Consider the following 20848-nt stretch of genomic DNA (forward strand, 5'->3'; position numbering starts at 1 on the left):
TGGCCGTTTTTTTAATGATTATTTGATTATTAAGCCAAATATTTCATGATTATTTGATTACCTAGGACTGTATTTTTAGTTTATGATTATTTGATTACTAAAGATAAGCAAATATTTAATGATTATGTGATTATATTGGCAAAACAATGGTGATTATGTGATTACTAGGACCCCCCCATGAGGGGCCTCTATTGTCGTATATGCAATTGTAAATGGTTCCATATATACCCTTAGCTAATTAATTGCATTAGGATTTTGTTTTAATGAATGCTCACAATGTTTTCATCATAATGACTCTCAGAATAATCAGAGAATACAATAATTATTGTATCTTTCGATGATTTGACGATTTTTAATACTTTCCGACCTCTACCAAATACTAATGATTTCAAATTCATAATGAGATTTCCTGGAACCTATTATTTGAGTGTTGTTTCCGACTTTTGAGAGGCATGTACTTGTATTAATGAAAACCAATAGCTACGGATTGATCAGCTGGCTTCCTGTAGTTGTGAACAGAATCTGGGTAAAATTCAGATATCGTGTGTTCGTATACATAAAATAACAGCGATTGATACCAAAGGGACATTCAAACTCATAAGTCAAAACAAAAAACTTACAACGACATGGCAAAAAAACGAAAAAAGACAAACAACGATATACAAAACACAACATATAGACCTAAATACTGAGAAACACAAACCCCATCAAAAGCGGGGGAGGGGGAGCTCCCGGGCTCCGGATGGGTTAGCAGACCTTTTTCCACAAGTGGCAACCGTCGTGTTGCTCATGATAGTTTAAACCCGGTGACAAATTTAAGTTGGTATATCCAATTCACAAATATAAGATAATCTCATGATCCCAGCGAAATATTTTGAACCTGCTTTCCAAATTATATGTCGTACGTGTTTCATTTAGTTGTTCAAGTAAGGGAGCCATCCTGTTATATTAGTAGTAGCATCTCTCCACGTTTTTTTGTTTGTGTGTTTTACTTTTTTAAGACATACTGTCCAATTAGTTAAAAATGCAACACCTTTAAGAAAAAAGTCCCCTACTCGGATGAAATATACGGACCAACCAAAACATCAATATTTGAGTGAAAATAATTTAGTTTTATTTTCTATATATACCATTTCCATTTCCCAGTCTAAAACTAAAGTCTGTATAATTACTCTTCAATCGCTTCAGTTTGTATTGCAGTCTGACACAGATGATATCATTCTGTGTTGGCTTCCGAATAATAGACCTTGCTAATATACCGTATATTTAAGTTCATGTAAATAAATCGTTGTCGGATCATATACACCTCAGGGCCGTAAATTGACTGCCATGTAAGAGCAGGCAGTTTATATCGCCGAGCGGAGCGCGTCAAAAATGTTTTGGACCCATTCCATGCAGAAAAGGATATTTTTTTTCGGGCCTTTTCCTTATATGCAATGTACCTCCCAAGAATACACGACTTGTTAATTTTTTGTTACATTTCAATAAATATGCACCTGGAATATATTAAAATGAGTAAAAAAACAGAGTTAGATTACGTGTCCCGGTAGAGTAAGATTGGTTTTCGCTTTATCCTGCTATATGACTCTTTACAAGCTATTTTTAACTAAGTTTAGGGAAAATTTTGCAAAGACTTAAAATGAAAGCCCCCTGAGGTTGGTCATTTTTTGTGGTTTATCCAGCTTATTTGGCTGTCCAAATCGAACTAATTTGGACTTCATTTCAAAGACACAATTTTCAAACCTTAAAATGAAAATGCATACTCAATAATTCATAATTTTATCTATCAAGTTGAAATTATTAAAACGTAACAATGTTTGTATACACCAAAAAGTTTTATTCTGGCTTTGTCAAATGCTAAGGTGATTTTTTCTGACTGCACAAATCCCATCTTTTTAGCACTTCTATGCATTCAATATTGCCAACATTGTCACTTCTATGTATGCAGATGCAATAGTATTTGGTGGGAAAATTTTGTGTGTGCAAAGGAGTTGAGTTAGGTGTCGACTGTTCAGATCCAAATATTGAACACACCTGCATGCCATTATGATTAACCACCTTGTTGTTTTGACTAACAACCAGTGCTATAAAAATAATGCATGATTTTAACCATTTTTTCTTTTCTTCAGTGTTTTGTTTTCTCCATTTTTTTTTTGTCAGCCCGCAATAGGAGGCGAGTGCCTACATGCCTCTATGTAATTTACGGCCCTGCACCTTATCGCTATTTCTCCGCCATTACTGGACATCGCACAGGTTCCCTTAAAGTTTTGACGTCATAAAACAAAATATCTGACGCTACAATGGAAAAGTGATTGTTGTTGACGTCAAAAGTTCAAGCGGCCGGATCAGCCGGGATTAGCGATAAGGTGTATTGCATATGCCTCTTAATGACCATTAATTGATTGCAGAACTTGATCGACTAGAAACCATGTTCATCAGGGGCGGATGCAGGAATTTTCGAAAAGGGGGGGGGGGTGCTAACCCAGGGCACCCAGGGCAAAAGGGGGGGGGGTGCAAAACATATGTCCCGATACAAATGCATTGATCGGCAAAAATAAAGGGGGGTGCGCACCCCCGGAACCCCCCCCCCCCTGGATCCGCCACTGTTCATTCATGCACAGTTCCTGAAATACACATATACTGTTATTTTTTATACCGATATTCCCAATATTAGGTAGTAATTAATATAAACTATTTTTTTTCATTATATATATATATATGTTGTATACATGTATTACCATGCATAACTTCATACAATGTAGAAAATTACTCCCTAAATACCAAAAACATGATTCCTTTACAAGTTTGAAAATAAACAAATTAACTATAATTTTCATGCAAGAGTTACATAATACAATCAATACATTATCTTTAGATCACCAGGCATCCCAGCTGTATATAATCTTAGACATAAAAACATTATCCAGACTGCATTTCATTTAAGAATAATATATCATTTAAAAACATCTTACACGTGTTGCTATACTTTTCAAAATTTGACGCTAAAAGAAAATATTAAATGAGTTTATGGCCTTTGTTGACGTCTACGATCGATGATTCACTGTAACTGCTACTAGATGTTAATAAATGTATTCCGTCAATAAATTGTACATTTTGTAGTATGATTATTAATATCATTCTGTAACGACAGCCTGTTGTGATAATTGAATATGTTTGTGCATAGATCAGGGATGTCTTGTATTAATGGGTATGTTACTTTAAATAATAACTGGCGTGTAAAGATGTAAACATTGTGATTTTGTGTTTGTATTTCAAATCAATATTACTGCATCAACATGATATAACTGATAAATAATTGACATATGCCAACCTGTACAAGCAAATGCACCGATACAGGTTATTGTCCAAAAATATGTTTTGTATGTATTTATGTTATACATTCACTACTGTATAATACATGTAACAGACAGAGAGTAAAGGTTAACTAATGATTATCTAGTCTGTACAAACAATTGACCGAGGCGTAGGTTAATTTTCTATTTAGGTTTATTCAGATCAATGATCATGTATGATACAAATTCAATTACAGAATACATTTACAAATGTTGAATTTAACATTATCTTTTATTAATGTTGACGTTTACGATGCTGTCAGTTACATTTATTTCCACTACCTGCTGCTCGTAAAGGGGGGAAGTATCACATTCTAACCATGCTAACATTGCATCTAAATAGAAATGTTTGACGCAGAGCCACTGCAACATAAGAAATAAATCTATCACTCGTTTTTCAAAGTGAAACTATTATTACGGATAATTTTATAGCGCTTTGGACGCATGAAATTATTTTACGCCTTTGTTTTCTTTTTTTTTTTTTTTTTATTATTATAATTATTATTAGAGGTTTCCCTGTATGTCTTAGGCAGTACTGCTTCAATGTCTGTTGACACCTAACAAGTATTGATGTTGAATAACATATGTTCTTTACACGAGTGCATTTAATCAATATGCATATTTAAACTGCTGACTTTGGTGGTGGTTTCGAGGGGTGGTGGTATCTTTTTAAGCAGGTGTATGAATAACAGTAGTCGTTATAGTCTTGACTTAGTATACGTTTTACCAGTTATAATACAAAACGTTCTACGTTTATAGATATAAAAAGATGTGGTATGTATGCCGTCGGAAACCCTGTTGAAATAGAACAAAAGAATCGAAACTCTTTGTTAGAGAAGGCGATAAATGTGTACTGTATTGTTCACTATAGTGACAAAAAATTTAAAAGTTAATAGAAACAAACAAAATTACAATTTTCTTCTCAATTACGAGGTGTTTTACTTTAAAAACACCATTTGCATAAGTTTTCAATTTTTATAGTACATAGTTAAGCAGAATGATTAGATTTCAAGTCGACGACATGGGTATCTTTCAAGTTGGATGAAGAACATGCATAACCTCCGATTTTTTAGAAAAAATTACCACGGACGGAAAACATATCAATCTATTAGTTCAAAAATTTTCGTGTCGGCCCTTCCATTATGTGACTCAAGAAAAAATTCCAAAAAATGGGTAACAATTGTATCGAAAAGAGAAAATCGAGTTCACCTTTTTATGTTAGGGCGTGTTTGAGTTGAATATTTTGTCTTGATATCGTACACAGTAAGATTATTTCATACATCGTCGCGCTTCAGTTTCTATTGTTTTTATATGTCAAAGCTACAGATTGACTTTATAACACAAAAAATAACAGTACTAAAAGATGAAATATATGGGTCAAGTGAAATACCTATTTAATGAGTCACAAAAACAGAGAAGGTGTGTTCGAATAGCTATTTTTTTTACTGAAAGTACTTGACGACAGTCTTTCAAGTTGGATGATGAAAATGCATATCTTAGAAAAAATATAATTTTTTGTGTGAAAACTAGGGGATATACTCTTTATACACTAAAAAAATCTAGTCTGCCCTTCTACGAAATTTTGAATTAGAATTTTTTTAAATGTTTATGAATTTTCGAAAATTCCACCTGACAACCGATCAGACAATAGTTTTAAGTTGAATCAATGCAGACAAGATCATTAAATGATGCGCATTAGCTAGTTGATACAGTTGTCTTTTAAAATACAACTGACATATAATGATCGTAATGGTGCAATGTGGATAAATTTATCGGTTTCCATGAGCAAAATTGGTAGTGCGTCATCCCTATAATGGCTTCCATTTCTACGATTGTGAAAATGAACTGGCGTAATGGGGAGATAATTCTGACGAAGTAGAATCCTGACTGAATAAGACAACTCTCCATCCGAATCCAAATTTGTAAAATTAAACCATCATAGGTTAAAGTACGGTCTTCAACACGGAGCCTTGGTTTGCACCGAACAGCAAGCTATGAAGGGCACCAACAATGATTAGTGTAAATTCATTCAAACGAGAAACGAGAAACACATATGAACCACATCAACAAAATTACTATTAAAACATGTATGGTACAATATAGTTTATGCATGGTTCAATATAGTTCTAAAAAAAAACAAAAAAAAACAGAGAACAATGTACATAGAAACACACCAAGACCTTTACAAGATAACACCTTTTTTAACAACTCCATTACCTCAATCACCAGAATGACAAAACTACAATTAAGGGACCTAAGGTCATACTAGGTTCATAAGGTTCCCCATTTAATACAAACATATATATTTTTTGTAGTTCTGTCGTTGGTGTATGATGTGTCTACAGAAAACTGTCTTATTACAGCAGTTTGTAAATGCAGGGTGAGTAATTTTTCTTGATTGACCAAATATTTGTTACGTTTGGAGGACGTGAATTTAAACAAAAAATCGGCATTCCCATGAAAAACTTTGCCCATCTTCTTGCCGACTTGTTCCGTTATTCATATGAGGCTGACCTATTCCCGAATAAAATTGTTTTTCTAAGTGTGATGTTGCATTGCGATACGACATGTATCGGTATTAATACATCTAACACTCATGTTTTTACTATTAGGTTATGATGTTTCTTTTTGTACGTTTGATACGATGCTTTTTGTCCGTAATTTCCTATTTGTCCGCTTTTGCTCTTTGTCCGATAATTTTGCTTTTTGTCCGACACTTTTGCTTTTTGTCTGTTGCTATTTGTCCGTTTTGCTTTTTATCCGATAATTTTGCTTTTTGTCCAACACTTTTGCTTTTTGTCCGTTGCTTTTTGTCCGTTTTGCTTATTGTCCGATAATTTAGTTTTTTGTCCGACACTTTTGCTTTTTGTCCGTTGCTTTTGGTCCGTTTTGCTGATTTTGCTTTATGTCCGATATAAAGACGTGTATATTTGTGCAGGTTTTATTTTGAACTTTGAAAAATCATCATTAGGGTATCTTATTTTAAAAAAATATGTCCGATTACCTCGCCTACCAACCAAGATGACCAGTATGACTGAAATAGAACACACGGGGTAATATTAAAGTTTTGTCTTTTATTTTGAAAACCATTAAAAAGAGAGAAAATCTGATAACAGCAGGATGTTGAGCTTACCAATTGTCAAAACTGTCAGATGACGTCCAAACTATATGTGTCCCAATGAACCAATGCATACAAACATCATAAACTTAGTCTTCTGTGCACGAATTTATATTTTTTTTCGTGTAAATTTCGTATAATCGTCAATTTTTTTTCGTTTGAATATTGTATTACTAGTATCTCTTATCATTTGTGGTTTGAATTCTGTATTTTCGGGACATTTCACATATGTCTCATATTTGTCATTATAGTCGAGATAACTTGGATGAGTATTTGGGTTAGTCTAAAAAATTATGACGTCGTCACAACATTTGATAGTTGTCTGGACTAGTAATGTGAAACTACTTGTGAATTTTTAGATCTCGTTCCATATAATTGTATGAATTTCTAGATTATATATTTCACAAAAATACGTCTATAAAAAATGTCACGTCAGGAGTATGGCAGTTGTTATCAAATAGTGCGTTTCTATCTATGTTGGCGTTTGTTTTTGTTTCAGTTCAGTGCTTATGTTTTTCCATTGTTTTTCTCTATAGTTAAGTCTGCCTCATATCTTGACATACACCTAGAAAAAAACGATAAAGGTCGGATAAAAACAATACTTTACGACAAAAGAGATGAATTCGGATTCCCAATTGTGAGCTTTCTATTTCTATGCAGTACAATGCCATCAGCGCATGCATACAGAGTATATATCTTCCAGCTGATACGATATTCTAAGGTTTGTATTTCCGATTATGAGTTGTTTGATAAGGGGTTGCTGCTTACAAGGAATCTATTTTACCAAGAGTTCGAAGTGGTGAAGTTGAAATCATCTCTTCGTTAATTTTACGTAGGCCATCACCAGTTGAATGACCGTTATGGAATACCTGTTTCACAGATTACGACGGATACATTCCAATTGTCGCCACAACAATCACGTCCCCTTTTTCCCGATTGTGACCCACCGAATCATATTCTTCGCCGGGTTTGTATTTACATGAGCACATGACGGGTGCCACATACGGAGCAGAATCTGCCTACCCTTTCCGAAGCACATGAGATAACCCTCAGTTTTAGGTGGAGTTCATGATGCCAATTCTTTATTTTTCTATGTTATTTTTTGTGTACTGTTGTTTTTCTGTTTAGTCTTTTTTCTTTTTAGCCATGGTGTAGTCAGTTTATTTTCGACTTATGAGTTTGAATATCCTTTTGGTAGATTTAGCCGTCTTTTTTTCTGTCTTTTTATATCTTTTAATTAATTAATAAGTAGTGACATTTTTTAGAGTAAACAAAATAGTTTTTCTTTATGTTTAATATCATTGTTTTCTAATAATAAATCACAACCATGAACACATTTAGTTTAAGCCGTATGATCAACACGCTTCTTCAACATGTTCAATGCTCACTTCCACTGTCCCTTTGGTATCTTTCGTCCCTCTTTTCCAACCTATCAATATGATTAATTGTTAATTCCATCTTTTCTGAAATATTTATAACCTATTTGCTCTTGGACAAAATGAAACAAAATTTAATCAATCAATTCTGATATTAAATATTTACATCACACGCATATATAAATTATCACTTTATTTCTTGACCAGTGAATGCATAATTGAAAACAATTTTGAATTAATTTGTTTTTCTTTAAAATAAAGGCAACAGTAGCATACCGCTGTTCAAAATTTAAAATCGATTGAGAGAAAACAAATCCGGGTTACAAACTTAAACCTAGGGAAACCCATCAGCTATAAGTGGAAAGCAAAAGAACGACGGGAACAATGAAGTGAAACAGCATAGTTTTTACATAGAAACGAATTATTTGATAACAGCTGCCATGTTCCTGACTTGGTACGGGCTATTTTAAGAAAGAAAAAAATGGTGGGTTGAACCTGGTTCCATGGCTAGCCAAACCTCTCGCATGCATGTATGGTAATGTCGCTAAAACTAATTAGAAAATTATAAACCATGCAGTTAACGAATGCAACTGAAATAAAGTACTATAGGTAGCCTTCAAAAATAAGCGAACCCATACTGTTTATTATAGTAAGATATTAAAAGGCAACGACATGATCAAGTTGTATAGTTGTTTTTTCTATTATTTTTATCTCTATATTTGATTAGAAAATTCTTAATGTAATGATGATTTGAAACATTGTTTTGAGTATACACAGCAGGTATAATTCCGCTCTACATAGCCGTTACTAAAATTCATTTTAGTTTCCATTATTGATAGCATTCTGATTTTAGATCGAATTGTCATATTTATGTATATTTGATGGAAATTCATTAGTGACATGAGCGGTTAAAACATTTTATATATATTAGATCTATCAAATTTTAATTCATAATACTGCAAAATGAGTTCTACAAGTAGAGCATCAATATAAGTGAGATTAACAGACTTAATAATATAACTGCTGTAAAGTTTCATTATATTTCTTTTAAGACGCCATTTTCCTTATTTTGCAATACTTTTATTAAATTACAATTCAGAACATCTTTCTATTTCTTCCAGGTATGAACCCTGTCTAAAACAATGTCTAGCAAAGAGAAGAAAAAAGCTTCACGTCAAGACAAAAAGCTGTTATGGATAAGAATAGGATTTTTAACCGTCACATTCATCGCATTATTTCTTCTTTCATGTGTTGTTCTTCTCAGCGTCTATCAAATTCGAGGAAAATTGTATGTCTGTGATCTTGGATACCCAGTTAACCCACGTGATAAAAACAAACCCGGTGTTTTTGATAGTCTTACACTGAAAGAATATGACAGTGTTACGAAATATTTATTTAAAAAGACCAATTTAAGTTTAGTTACTTTCAACGAGGCATTTCCCAATTGTAGCTATATTTATATGATTGATTTACTGTTACCTTTAAAAGATGCGGTTCTTGAACATCTGGATCTTGGAACCAGACAACCCGAGAGAACGGCACACGTTGTAATTGTCAGAGGAGACCGAAGTGTTCGAAGAGTCGAGGAATACCATGTTGGACCATTGCAACGGCCTTCCTATCACATTAAAGTTACAAATCCTTCATACACCAAATCTAACATTCCATATAATTTTAAACCAGTTGACGATGTTGAATATAAATTTCTTTACAGAATTTTACGGGAAACATCTGAAGTTTTATATCCTTTATTGTATGAGAGTTATGGCCTAACTTACCATAATTGTACAAAGAATGTTGACTGTATAATTTTTCACGATATATCACCCCGAGGAATAAGAGAGGGTGAACGACAATCATGGTTTGGTGCATATCGCGACGTGGAAGGGTTTTATCTACACCCATTAGGTCTTGAAATGCAACTTGACCATTCTTCACGGGATGTGAAACACTGGTATGTATACAGGATAGTCTATAATGGACATTTCGCATATTCACCTGAAAATTTGATGAAAAGATATACACAAGGGTCCATTGAAAAGATCACGCTTCCTTTTTACGAAGAAAAAGAGACCTCATATTCATCTCTATGGCGTAGAGGCGACAGAGAAATGGAGAGACCATTACAAGGGCCAAAGCTCGTTGAACCTGATGGACATAGGTACAGAGTAGATGGTCTGCATTTGACTTATATGAAATGGAATATGAATCTGAAAATGAGATCATCGTCTGGTTTACAGATATTCGACATTAGATTTAACGACGAAAGAATTATTTATGAACTATCATTTCAAGAAGTTGCCATTTTCTATTCAGGATATGGCCCATTAGCCGATCTAGTGAACACATATGGTAATTCGTACATGATGGGCGCAACGAGTAGTGAACTCATTCCAGGCATAGACTGTCCAGAAACATCAACATTCCTTCATTCAGATCATTTCGTAAACAGCGAAAAACCGTTCCGTGCCAAAAATACCATTTGTATTTTTGAAGACCACGCAAACATTCCATTACGACGCCATTCATCAAGAGACGCTTCTGGCAAATTCCACTCATATGGTGGGTTAGGAAATTATAAGTTAATTATTCGATCTATATCAACTATATGGAATTATGATTATATTTTTGATTACATATTTTATCTTAATGGCGCACTTGAAACAAAAGTTTCATTATCTGGTTATCTTCATTCCTCTTTCCCGCTTTATCACGAGATGAGACATGGTACTCTCGTTCACACTAATGTCGTCGCAAATATTCATCAACATTTATTTCATTTCAAGATAGACATTGACATTAATGGTAGAATCAATCGTTATGCAACAGTTGATTTCAGAACAGAAAATACAACAAGGCAGTGGTATAGTAATGCTCAGAAACAGCAAATGACATACGAAACAAACACAAGGCTAACTGAATATGATGCAAATTATAAAACTCAACCAGGAAATCACTATGATATTATTTATAATCAGTATGCATCAAGCAAATTTGGATCAGCAAGATCATATAGAATTGTTAATAACAATAAAGCGAACTTTTTACTCAAAAATAGTGATGTAACACAAGGGGCAAGTTGGGCCAAGTTCCCGCTAGCTATATCACAGTTACAAGAAACAGAAGTAATGAGCTCATCTATTTACAACGGGAATGGGCCTTGGCACCCAGTGGTAGATTTTGAAAGATTCTTGCAAAATAATGATACAATCCGTGATAGAGATTTAGTTGCTTGGGTAACGATGGGTCTTGATAAAATTCCGCATACAGAAGACGTTCCGACCATTACAACTGTAGGATCACAGGTTTCTTTCTATTTACTGCCTTTTAATTTCTTCACTGAATGTCCAAGTATATCTTCAAACAGTGCTGTACATATATCTGCAGATAAGGAGAGCAATAGAGTCAATGTGAATACTTTTGGTACACCTCTGACATCAAGCTGTATTCAGAAGGAGAATAAACCATCCAACTTTGATGGAAAAATAAAACCTATCGATTGAGATGGTAGATTATTCAAATTGTAACCGTCCACAATCATGTTTTTTTCGCACATGCTTTTATTATTTGGTGCACTTTTTTGTATTTTTAATTGATTGCAATTATTTTTGTGTCGTCATCTATCATTACACAAACCATTAAAACTGTTATAACATGTTGAGAAATCTGATATGTAGATTAATTTTTATTTACGTTTACGTTTACAAGTCAGCGTCGAAAATAAATTGCATTTTATAAACTAATTGTGTAGTATTATTTTACAAAAAAAGCTAATTGATTAAAAAAGCACTATAATCCACTTCAAATTTGAAACTAAATTAAGATCTCTACTCAATTTAAATTGCAACAATTCTAAACATTAGTAAAAATAACTGATTTCTTTGTTGATGATTTAACATATTTTGTGTATAGCAAGATGTAGCTTGTCTGCATTGTCTTGTTTCGGACCAACATGAGCTAACATGTTGGAGAAAATTACAGTAGTTTGTAAATATCAATTTGCATATGTAAAAAAGCGATTGATATATCTTCTCCAATCCCGAAAATTATACAATCGTTGGTGATAAGTAAGAATACAGTTCTTCAACTTCGACATGCAATACAAATGCTCTGTAAATGTATATGTTTTAATCTAAATAGGCTTTACATATATATTTTACTATAGAAACTAACAGTATGATTGTGCATTTTTATAGTCAAATACATGATAGCAATCTGTTAAATTTATCCAATCACTGTTTGACCAACAAATAACCTACAAAAAATAAGGAAACATAAATCATTTAAACATGTATGAAAACAGCTGTTACAACTGTAAGCAAACGCTTTATTGTTACAGCAGATGAAATAGGTACAATTGGTTCTGCTAAGTGTGTGGACCGGGATTTAGGTCGGGAATTTCAGTTACCCATGGAAAATGAGGGAATGATTGAATGTTTTGAACAGCGGTATACTACTGTTGCCTTTATTGATACAGGAACAAAAATTTCGTCTTGTTAACAGGCATCTATGACCTCCTCACATAGTTATTTGAATGGTCCTTTAATGTTTTGGTTTATTAGTACTCTCATTCTAGCTATAAAACCAGGTTCAATCCACTATTTTCTACATTTGAAAATGCCTGTACCAAGTCAGAATTATGTCAGTTCTTGTCCATTCGTTTTTGATGTGTTTTGTCATTTGATTTTGCCATGTGATGATGGACTTTCCGATTAGATTTTCCTCTGAGTTCAGGATTTTACTTTTTTCTAGACACAACCGAGTACCTATTAAGATCGGATGTGGCTGCTAATCTTTCATTTCGCCCAGCTAAACAGTCGTTTGTTCAGCAGTGGTTTTACTGTCGGACAGGTGATCTGCAAGGTACCATATTTGTACTTTCCAACTTCATACTTTATTTGGTCTTTTAACTTTTTTATTCGAGCATCAGTGATGAGTATTTTAGAGACAATAGTAATTTAATATGCCAGACGCGCGTTTCGTCTGCATCCGACTCATCGGTGACGCTCAGACCTAAATAGTTATAAAGTCAAATAACTACAAAGTTGAAGAGCATTGAAGACATAAAAAATCCAAAACGTTGTGTCAAATACGGTTAAGGTAAACTATGCCTGGGATAGAAAAATCCTTAGTATTTCGAAAAATTTATGAAATGACCACATAATTGATATTTATGTCAATACCGAAGTGCTGACTAATGGGTTGGTGATACCCTCAGGGACGAAACGTCCATCAACAGTGGCATCGACCCAGCGGTGTAAATATTTATCCAATGTACCAGGAGTTTAGTTAAATATGTCAGACGAACGCGCGTCTAGTGTACAATACTCTGGAATTCGAACAGCCTACAAAAGTACGAGTAAAACAAACACTTACGGTCTTTCGCACACAAAATAGATATCTTCATCACAGTTGTTATCTCCCCATTGCCAATGGTGATCCTCTCTCAAATCCATACAATGCTCGTCCCCATCATGCCCATTGTCAGGATTTCCGTGCTGCCAGTTTGTATAGGTCAAAGGTTGACCAGATTTTGCCCACACCCAGCTTCCTTCCTCAGCCATGTCAGATCCTCCAAGCCAAAACTTTACCGGGTCAAAAGATCCTAGGGGCAAAAGAACAATTTAGAACAAAAACCAACAGTTATGGGTCTCTAGTAGAAATTTGAACATAATTTACCTGATGCCGTCATATCAAAGATAATTTCTAGTAATAAGCAACAGTAATTAGAAAAAATGTAGTTAACCAAGTAGTCTGCTCTTATAATGAAACGTCATCAATGTTATCTTATTCATAAATTATTCGAAATGGTAATGATTTTCTACCCCAGGAAGAGATTACCATATGATTACCATAACTGTATTCCGCAAAATCTTTCTGAAATTTTGCATGGGTCCTCAATACTTTTAAACTTAGTTTTTAACTTGGTCTTTTATACATTATTGTTTAGTGTCCATCTGAATCCCGTCCACTACTCTTTGGTTGAATAGTTCAAGTTGCCTCTTTGATTTATTCCCCGTTTTCATTCTCTATTCTTACTTTTTTATTCGAGAGTCGCTGATTAGTTTTATTTGTTAACGAAACGTGCGACCGGCATACAAAATCATAAACCAGGTACATGTATATTTAATGTTTTTACCTTTCATATTCTGGAGCATGCCTATTACAAATTTGTTTTCTAACTCAGTTTCTATGGAAGTCAGTTCTGATCCAAACATATGACAGTACACCTATACCAGTCAAGAAATATAGATGAAAAAAGGGACAAGTTTTAAAACATAAAATCTGTTAACATAAATCTGCTATCGTAAACTATTGATTAAATAAATATCACGTTAGCAATTGGGAAGCAATCAATCCTCCAAATGAACAGTAATAGAATAAAGGAAAATATTGACTAAAATGAATAATATCTTCTATACTATTAAACGAGAAGACCTCATTTTGGGTGTCGCTTCTCTTCTTTCCACAATAAAGTAATCATCATGCCTCTGTGTCCTTTAGGTACAGTGCATAGTAGTATTTGTCATCCATTTTTATGATTATTCAGATTGAGTTATTTTGGGAGAAAAACAAGAAAAAACGCATCCGGATATTGAGTCCGTCATTGGGCGAAATTTTAAGTTATATTAGACTTCCGGTTTGCGTTTTTCTGTATTCTTTGAACATACATATACTACTAAAGTGTATTTTCTATCTGCTATCTTTTTCAAGTTTACTATCCACGGCGGTCACAGAGTAATCTTAAAAGAGAGAGAGTCTGTATAGTATAGAAATGACCGCCGTAGATCGATTAGTAACCTGTGAATTGAAAGTAAAAAGCAAATACACTTTATTTATAGTAATGAATGTTCATTATATATACAGTTAAGCGCTAAAAGTATGCATGTGTTGTTAATGTTAATACAAATAACAAAAATGAGAACTTTTCAAAAATAAAGGAGGAGCAGGGCTAGAAAACAATTGTCCTGTCCCAAAGCACCTGACTTTTGATACCTTTTATGAAATTCTCCATCAATTAAATCTTTTACAAAAATTCATTATAACAACAAAAAAAAAGGTGTGGTATGATTGCCAATGAGACAACTCTCCACAAGAGACCAAAATGACAAAGAAATTAACAACTATAGGTCACCGTACGGCTTTCAACAATGAGCAAAGCCCATACCGCTATAAAAGGCCTCGAAATGCAATGTAAAACAATTCAAACGAGAAAACTAACGGCCTTATTTATGTACAAAAAAATGAACGAAATAAAAATATGTAAGGCTTAGACATAAACAAACGACAACCACTGAATCACAGGCTCCTGACTTGAATGTTCTTAATATACTAAATGTATGTTCATATTGAAATTAACAGAAAACAAAAAAAAATGGGAATTTGGCAAATAATACGGGGCGCCGAATGGGACTCTTGTGGTTTTGTACAAAATTCAATTCTGTCATAACAAAATCATTTTTGTCTTACAAAACTATGTGCTACAGACTTGTTTTGTGAGAACTTCAATTTTGTGATGACAAAATTCATTTGTGTAGACAAAATTCATTTTTGTAGACAAAATTCATATTTGTCATGACAAAAGTCAATTTTGTCTAAAAGGCATGCAAATATAAAAACATATTTGCATACAAAATTGACTTTTGTTACCTGATATGGAAATTAAATCACAAAAGTCAATTGTGTGAGGTAAGATTCAATTTTGTGAGACAAAATTGACTTTTGTGAGACAAAATTAACTTTTGTGAGACAAAATTGACTTTTGTGAGACAAAATTGACTTTTGTGAGACAAAATTCAATCTTGTGAGACAAAATTCAATTTTGTCAATTTTGTTGAGACAAAAGTCAATTTTGTTAATTTTGTTGAGACAAAAGTCAATTCTGTCAATTTTGTTGAGACAAAAATCAATTTTGTTGAGACAAAAGTCAATTTTGTTAATTTTGTTGAGACAAAAGTCAATTTTGTTAATTTTGTTGAGACAAAAGTCAATTTTGTCAATTTTGTTGAGACAAAAGTCAATTTTGTCAATTTTGTTGAGACAAAAGTCAATTTTGTGACGACAAAATTCATTTTTGTGACGACAAAATTCAATTTTGTAACAACAAAATTGACTTTTATGTGACAAAATTGACTTTCGTGAGACAAAAATCAATTTTGTTGAGACAAAATTCAATTTTGTCAATTTTGTTGAGACAAAAGTCAATTTTGTCAATTTTGTTGAGACAAAAGTCAATTTTGTCAATTTTGTTCAGACAAAATTCAATTTTGTCAATTTTGTTGAGACAAAAGTCAATTTTGTCAATTTTGTTGAGACAAAATTCATTTTTGTCAATTTTGTGTAACAAAAGTCGATTTTGTATGCAAATTAGTTCACAGAAACCAAACTTAACTAATTTGAATACAAAATTGACTTTTGTCGCCCAATTTTCAAATTAGGTAACAAAATTCAAGTCTGTGTAACAAAAATGAATTTTGTCATGACAAAAGTGACTTTTGTCCGCTGATAGATAATTTTGTATGACAAAATTTTAAATTTGTAGTATGATACAAATTTTGTTAAACTGAACTTATTTTTGTTGAACAAAAGTCACTTTTGTCCGTACAAAATTGAATTTTGAGTACAAAACCACAAGAGTCCCATTCGGCGCCCCGTAAATAAAGGAGGGATAAAAAAACACACACATTTTCCTGTCCCCAAGTACCTATGCCTTTTGATACTTTGCCTGAAATTCTCCAGTTATTACATCTTTTGCAAAATTCTTCCTACAACACTTTACATACTTTCAACCATGCTCTGATTGCCCGCGATTTCGCGGGTGTGTTCTAGTATTAAATGATTGTTATAATCCCCCTTTAAACAGGTCCGCTCTTACTCCTACGCGGTACGTTCTTGAGTTAAACATGACCAAGATGATCTATATGCAATTATCTCCTAGAAACTTTATTATCGCTATTTTGTGCATTTTTACTTTGATCTTTTCTTGTGATAATTTTCATATCATGCTTCTCGCTTGAGATGGATAAATTATCGCTAGAAACTAAGGAGACCACGTGGTGTTGCTAACGAAATTGACATGAAATTGACAACGTCGTCATAGGTAAAATAGCGATAAACAGATTATCATTGGTCATCTCAACTCGATTGCTTTTCTCACTTTCGCTGTACCAGCTCAAGCGGGAAAATCAATCTCGTTGAGATGATCAACGATAATCTATAAATATAATATAAGGTATACGGGATATTTTTCCATTAGCCTGACACCATCGCATGATAATAGTAGCTAATGAACAAAATAAAACTACAGAAATATTTTTAGAGTTTTTATCCTACAACTTCTTTATCCGAGCTCATATATCGCTCACGAACAAAAATAGCTTATCATACTCACAGTTGATTCTGCCCAAGTTGCTCGGATTCTGATAGCTTTGTAACATGAGTCATCATGTCGAGTAAATCCATTTGGACAATCGGCTTGCACTTGAATAAAAATACAAAATATATATTTTAAAGAATAATGTGTCTATTAAAAAAAAATGAATTCCTGTTAAGTTTGATAATAACCCGTAAAATAAATAGATAATTACAAAATAAAAAAAAAACCTTTCAAATTAAAGAAAAAATACAGTTAACACACAAATTGGCAAAATACAAAGTAAAACGATTCGTGATACAAATGTACTAAAGTAAAATATTGAAATAATGGTCAAACAATACTCCTCATGTAGGTGCCAATTATCAGGATGTCTTCATGATGATCTGAACGAAGCGAACGAGTTCGAAAAGGCTTCATATTGTGTCGGAGCAGTTGATATCTTTAATAATATAAAGAAAATCTGATAATCGATTTATCGTAATGTATTTGTGTATTTTGCATAATACAAAAAATGTGGTTTTCTTTTTTCATCAGCAAACCGAAAGATGACTTGATACATTGTGAGTGCAGGTTAAACTTATATGTCCAGTTTGCAGTTATTTAGGCCGGGTTGACGTATGTGAAGTCACAAATCAGAGATATGCCACTTTTGTAGAACCGAGTAGAGTAATACAGATAATTGGAACCCTAATATATAACCAATAACTGTTTAGTGTCTTTAAATATCAGCTGTATTTGTACGAGGCTAAGAAACAGGTGTAATGCGAGCCTTAGCGAGCTATTACTTCTGCTGTTTCGAGCCGAGTACAAATACAGCTGATATGTTAAGACACTAAACAGTTATTGTCTTTATCCTGCAATTAATTCTGTATATTATTTGAGTTTTGAAAGACACAAAAATCGCATTTTGTTTTATTTTTGATTTGAAATCCCTTGAGGCCCGCGTAGGCAGTGAATATTCATGAAAATCAGATATTCAGCTGAAGACGGGTTCGAAAAAAAGAATCTCGAATGGTCAACAATAATACATCGCTCAAGGTAAATACTTACCTATTTTAATATAACAACTAATTTCAACAGTAAAAACAAATAACAAAACATTGTCCAATTTGAAACAGAAGTGTACGAGTGTCCTACGCTTCAGATTTGACATTCACTAAACATGCATGCTGACAGGATAAAAATTGACATGGTTGATTTTGTTACACAATCATACACACTCAAGTTTTGAAATCGACAATTGTACGTCATTGGGATGCGACTGCATCACGCAGGTTCATACAATACTTAGTCCGGTAGTGGTCGGATCTTTAAAGCGATATCTGTATAGTATACAGATACAGCATAGCGATATCTGTATAGTATACAGATACAGTATAGCGATATCTGTATAGTATACAGATACAGCATAGCGATATCTGTAGGGCTGTATCTGTATAGTAGGACACCCAATTGCAGGATAAAAATACATATCACTAACCTAAATTCAAGTGTATATGCTAAAACATAGATAACACAATATTCTGGTTTTGTAACTATGCTTGTAATGTATGTTGTAATGACAAAAAAATCATTAAACCACGTTTGAGAACAACCCTAGATTCGTTACTTTCCAATGTCATAGTTTTCGTTTGTTTTGTTTTGTTTTGATTTGTTGTTTTGTTTTGTTTTGTTTGTATTTGTTTTTGTTTTAGGTGTTTGTAAGTTTTTATAAACATAGATTCTTAAGTACTGTTTTTCAACCAGCTACGCTTCCTGTGTTTAATAAAGGCACATAGTGTGTTAGATTTGACCATAGAGACTGCCCTTGGAAACTTGGCATCATAAAGTGGCTTTAAAGTTGCGCTTTACTCTTAAATTGGACATTTGTACTCACCATTTTGGCAAATCACTAGAATTCCAAATAAGGATAACAGTAAGTTTAATGCCATTGTTTTTACTTTCAAATTAAGGCCGAACAATTGATAGGTCAAGAGATAAGTTAAGCGATAAATGTTGGTCGGGACCTATTTATAAAGTCGTCCGGAAACCAAGGTCGTTATATAAGCACACACAGACAGAGAATTATAAGTAAAACGTCAAGAGAAGTACATTTACTGACTGATTTCTAAGCTCTTTTACGTCGGTTTTGTTATTAAATTGACCAACATTTAAAAAGAGGTAAGGATAGAGATAAACAGGAAAAAAAATTGAAAACAACACGTTTAATAATTTTTTGCGTCCGAAGCGCTTTTCTGGATTTTACCTCCATCAGGAACGTTCAAAGCCAAATATTTGAAATCCGAAGATGTACCGAAATAAGCCTATGTTTGTCCCAATTCATGAACCCCAGGAGTGATTGTCCTGTGTCTTATCTCTATTGTTTTGTTTTTGTTTTTAATATTATTTGATGATTATGACTGATCTCTAATTGTTTTAGTTAAGCTTTTCAATATTTTCTATTTGAGACGATTTATAGATCTTGACGTATTATAGACAACAGTCAAGTCTATTATTGAATACCAATACCACGGCAGAAGTTTATTTTCAATGTTTCGATAACTAGAAAATAATGTACACTGAATGTAAAAAAAACCTACGAAGTCTATTGTAAGTCCGAGATTACTCTGACGTTCAACGGCTGTTTTGCCAGAAAAGCTGGGACCGTGCGACAAAACAGTCGTTAGACGTCAGAGTAGTCTCGAACTAGTCTACAATGTGTGTAACAACATTTTTTGAGGGAATTTGATGTTTAAAAACCGCTGTTCATGCCAGCGCACTTGATGGAAATACCAGTATATCAGTCAGAATGAATTCTTTTGCAATACTTTTAGAACTGATTTTATTTTGAAGTCATGTATTATTGTGAAACATGTGATATTTTAAAAGGGAGAATTTTCTGTATAAAGTCAATAATTATGTAGACTTTTAAAGCCCAATTTATATTGCCTTTAAGGATGTATTTAGGTGAGGTTTTGGAATTCGTGACAAATGTTCGGACTCCTTGGTGTTTTTCCATACAATACAATGTAAAATATTTTGCCCCATAACACCCATTTATTTTTGAGGCCCCTCATGGGGGGGTCCTAGTAATCACATAATCACCATTTTTTTGCCAATATAATCACATAATCATTAAATATTTGCTTATCTTTAGTAATCAAATAATCATAAACTAAAAATACAGTCCTAGGTAATCAAATAATCATGAAATATTTGGCTTAATAATCAAATAATCATTAAAAAAACGGCCAAGTAATCACATAATCAAAAACCCCATGAGGGCCCTCATTTTTTCACATAAGACTTAATAGCTCATGAAAGGTTATTTACCAAAATTTTAGAAGATTCTCAATTTTCTTTCTTTTGTTTTGAGACCCAATAATACTAATGCAAATATAAGGTAAAAGTCCGAGTCAGCCTTTTCCCGCCATATTTTAATTCTCAAATATCTCGAAAAGGAGTTCCATGACCTATCAGTATTTTTTAGCTTATGTTTATCCTTAATTGATGCTCTACCAGCTTATAACTATCAATTTTAACTTCTTAATTCATTAATTTTCACCTAACCTCACCTAAGTACATCCTTAATACGCAATTGAAAGTTTCAAAAACTATATCAATAGAGAATGACATGTTAACGAAA

At 33.2% G+C, this 20848-nt stretch overlaps 1 protein-coding gene and 1 pseudogene across 1 annotated transcript; one reads left to right on the forward strand and one right to left on the reverse strand.

Annotated features, from left to right (window-relative positions):
• The first annotated feature begins 3042 nt into the window (after positions 1 to 3042).
• LOC143073260 (diamine oxidase [copper-containing] pseudogene) lies at positions 3043 to 11590 on the forward strand (annotated as a pseudogene).
• Positions 11591 to 11960: 370 nt separating this feature from the next.
• On the reverse strand, positions 11961 to 19243 carry LOC143073261 (perlucin-like). The gene is made up of 5 exons (XM_076248673.1): positions 19100 to 19243; positions 17239 to 17327; positions 13987 to 14077; positions 13224 to 13452; positions 11961 to 12102 (listed from the first exon to the last, which is right to left on the reverse strand). The coding sequence occupies exons 1-5, from the start codon at positions 19152 to 19154 to the stop codon at positions 12072 to 12074; spliced, it is 495 nt and encodes a 164-aa protein (XP_076104788.1). The 5' UTR covers positions 19155 to 19243; the 3' UTR covers positions 11961 to 12071.
• Positions 19244 to 20848: the final 1605 nt, after the last annotated feature.

The sequence above is a fragment of the Mytilus galloprovincialis genome, chromosome 4 (genome assembly GCF_965363235.1).
Source record: "Mytilus galloprovincialis chromosome 4, xbMytGall1.hap1.1, whole genome shotgun sequence".
Classification (NCBI taxonomy): domain Eukaryota; kingdom Metazoa; phylum Mollusca; class Bivalvia; order Mytilida; family Mytilidae; genus Mytilus; species Mytilus galloprovincialis.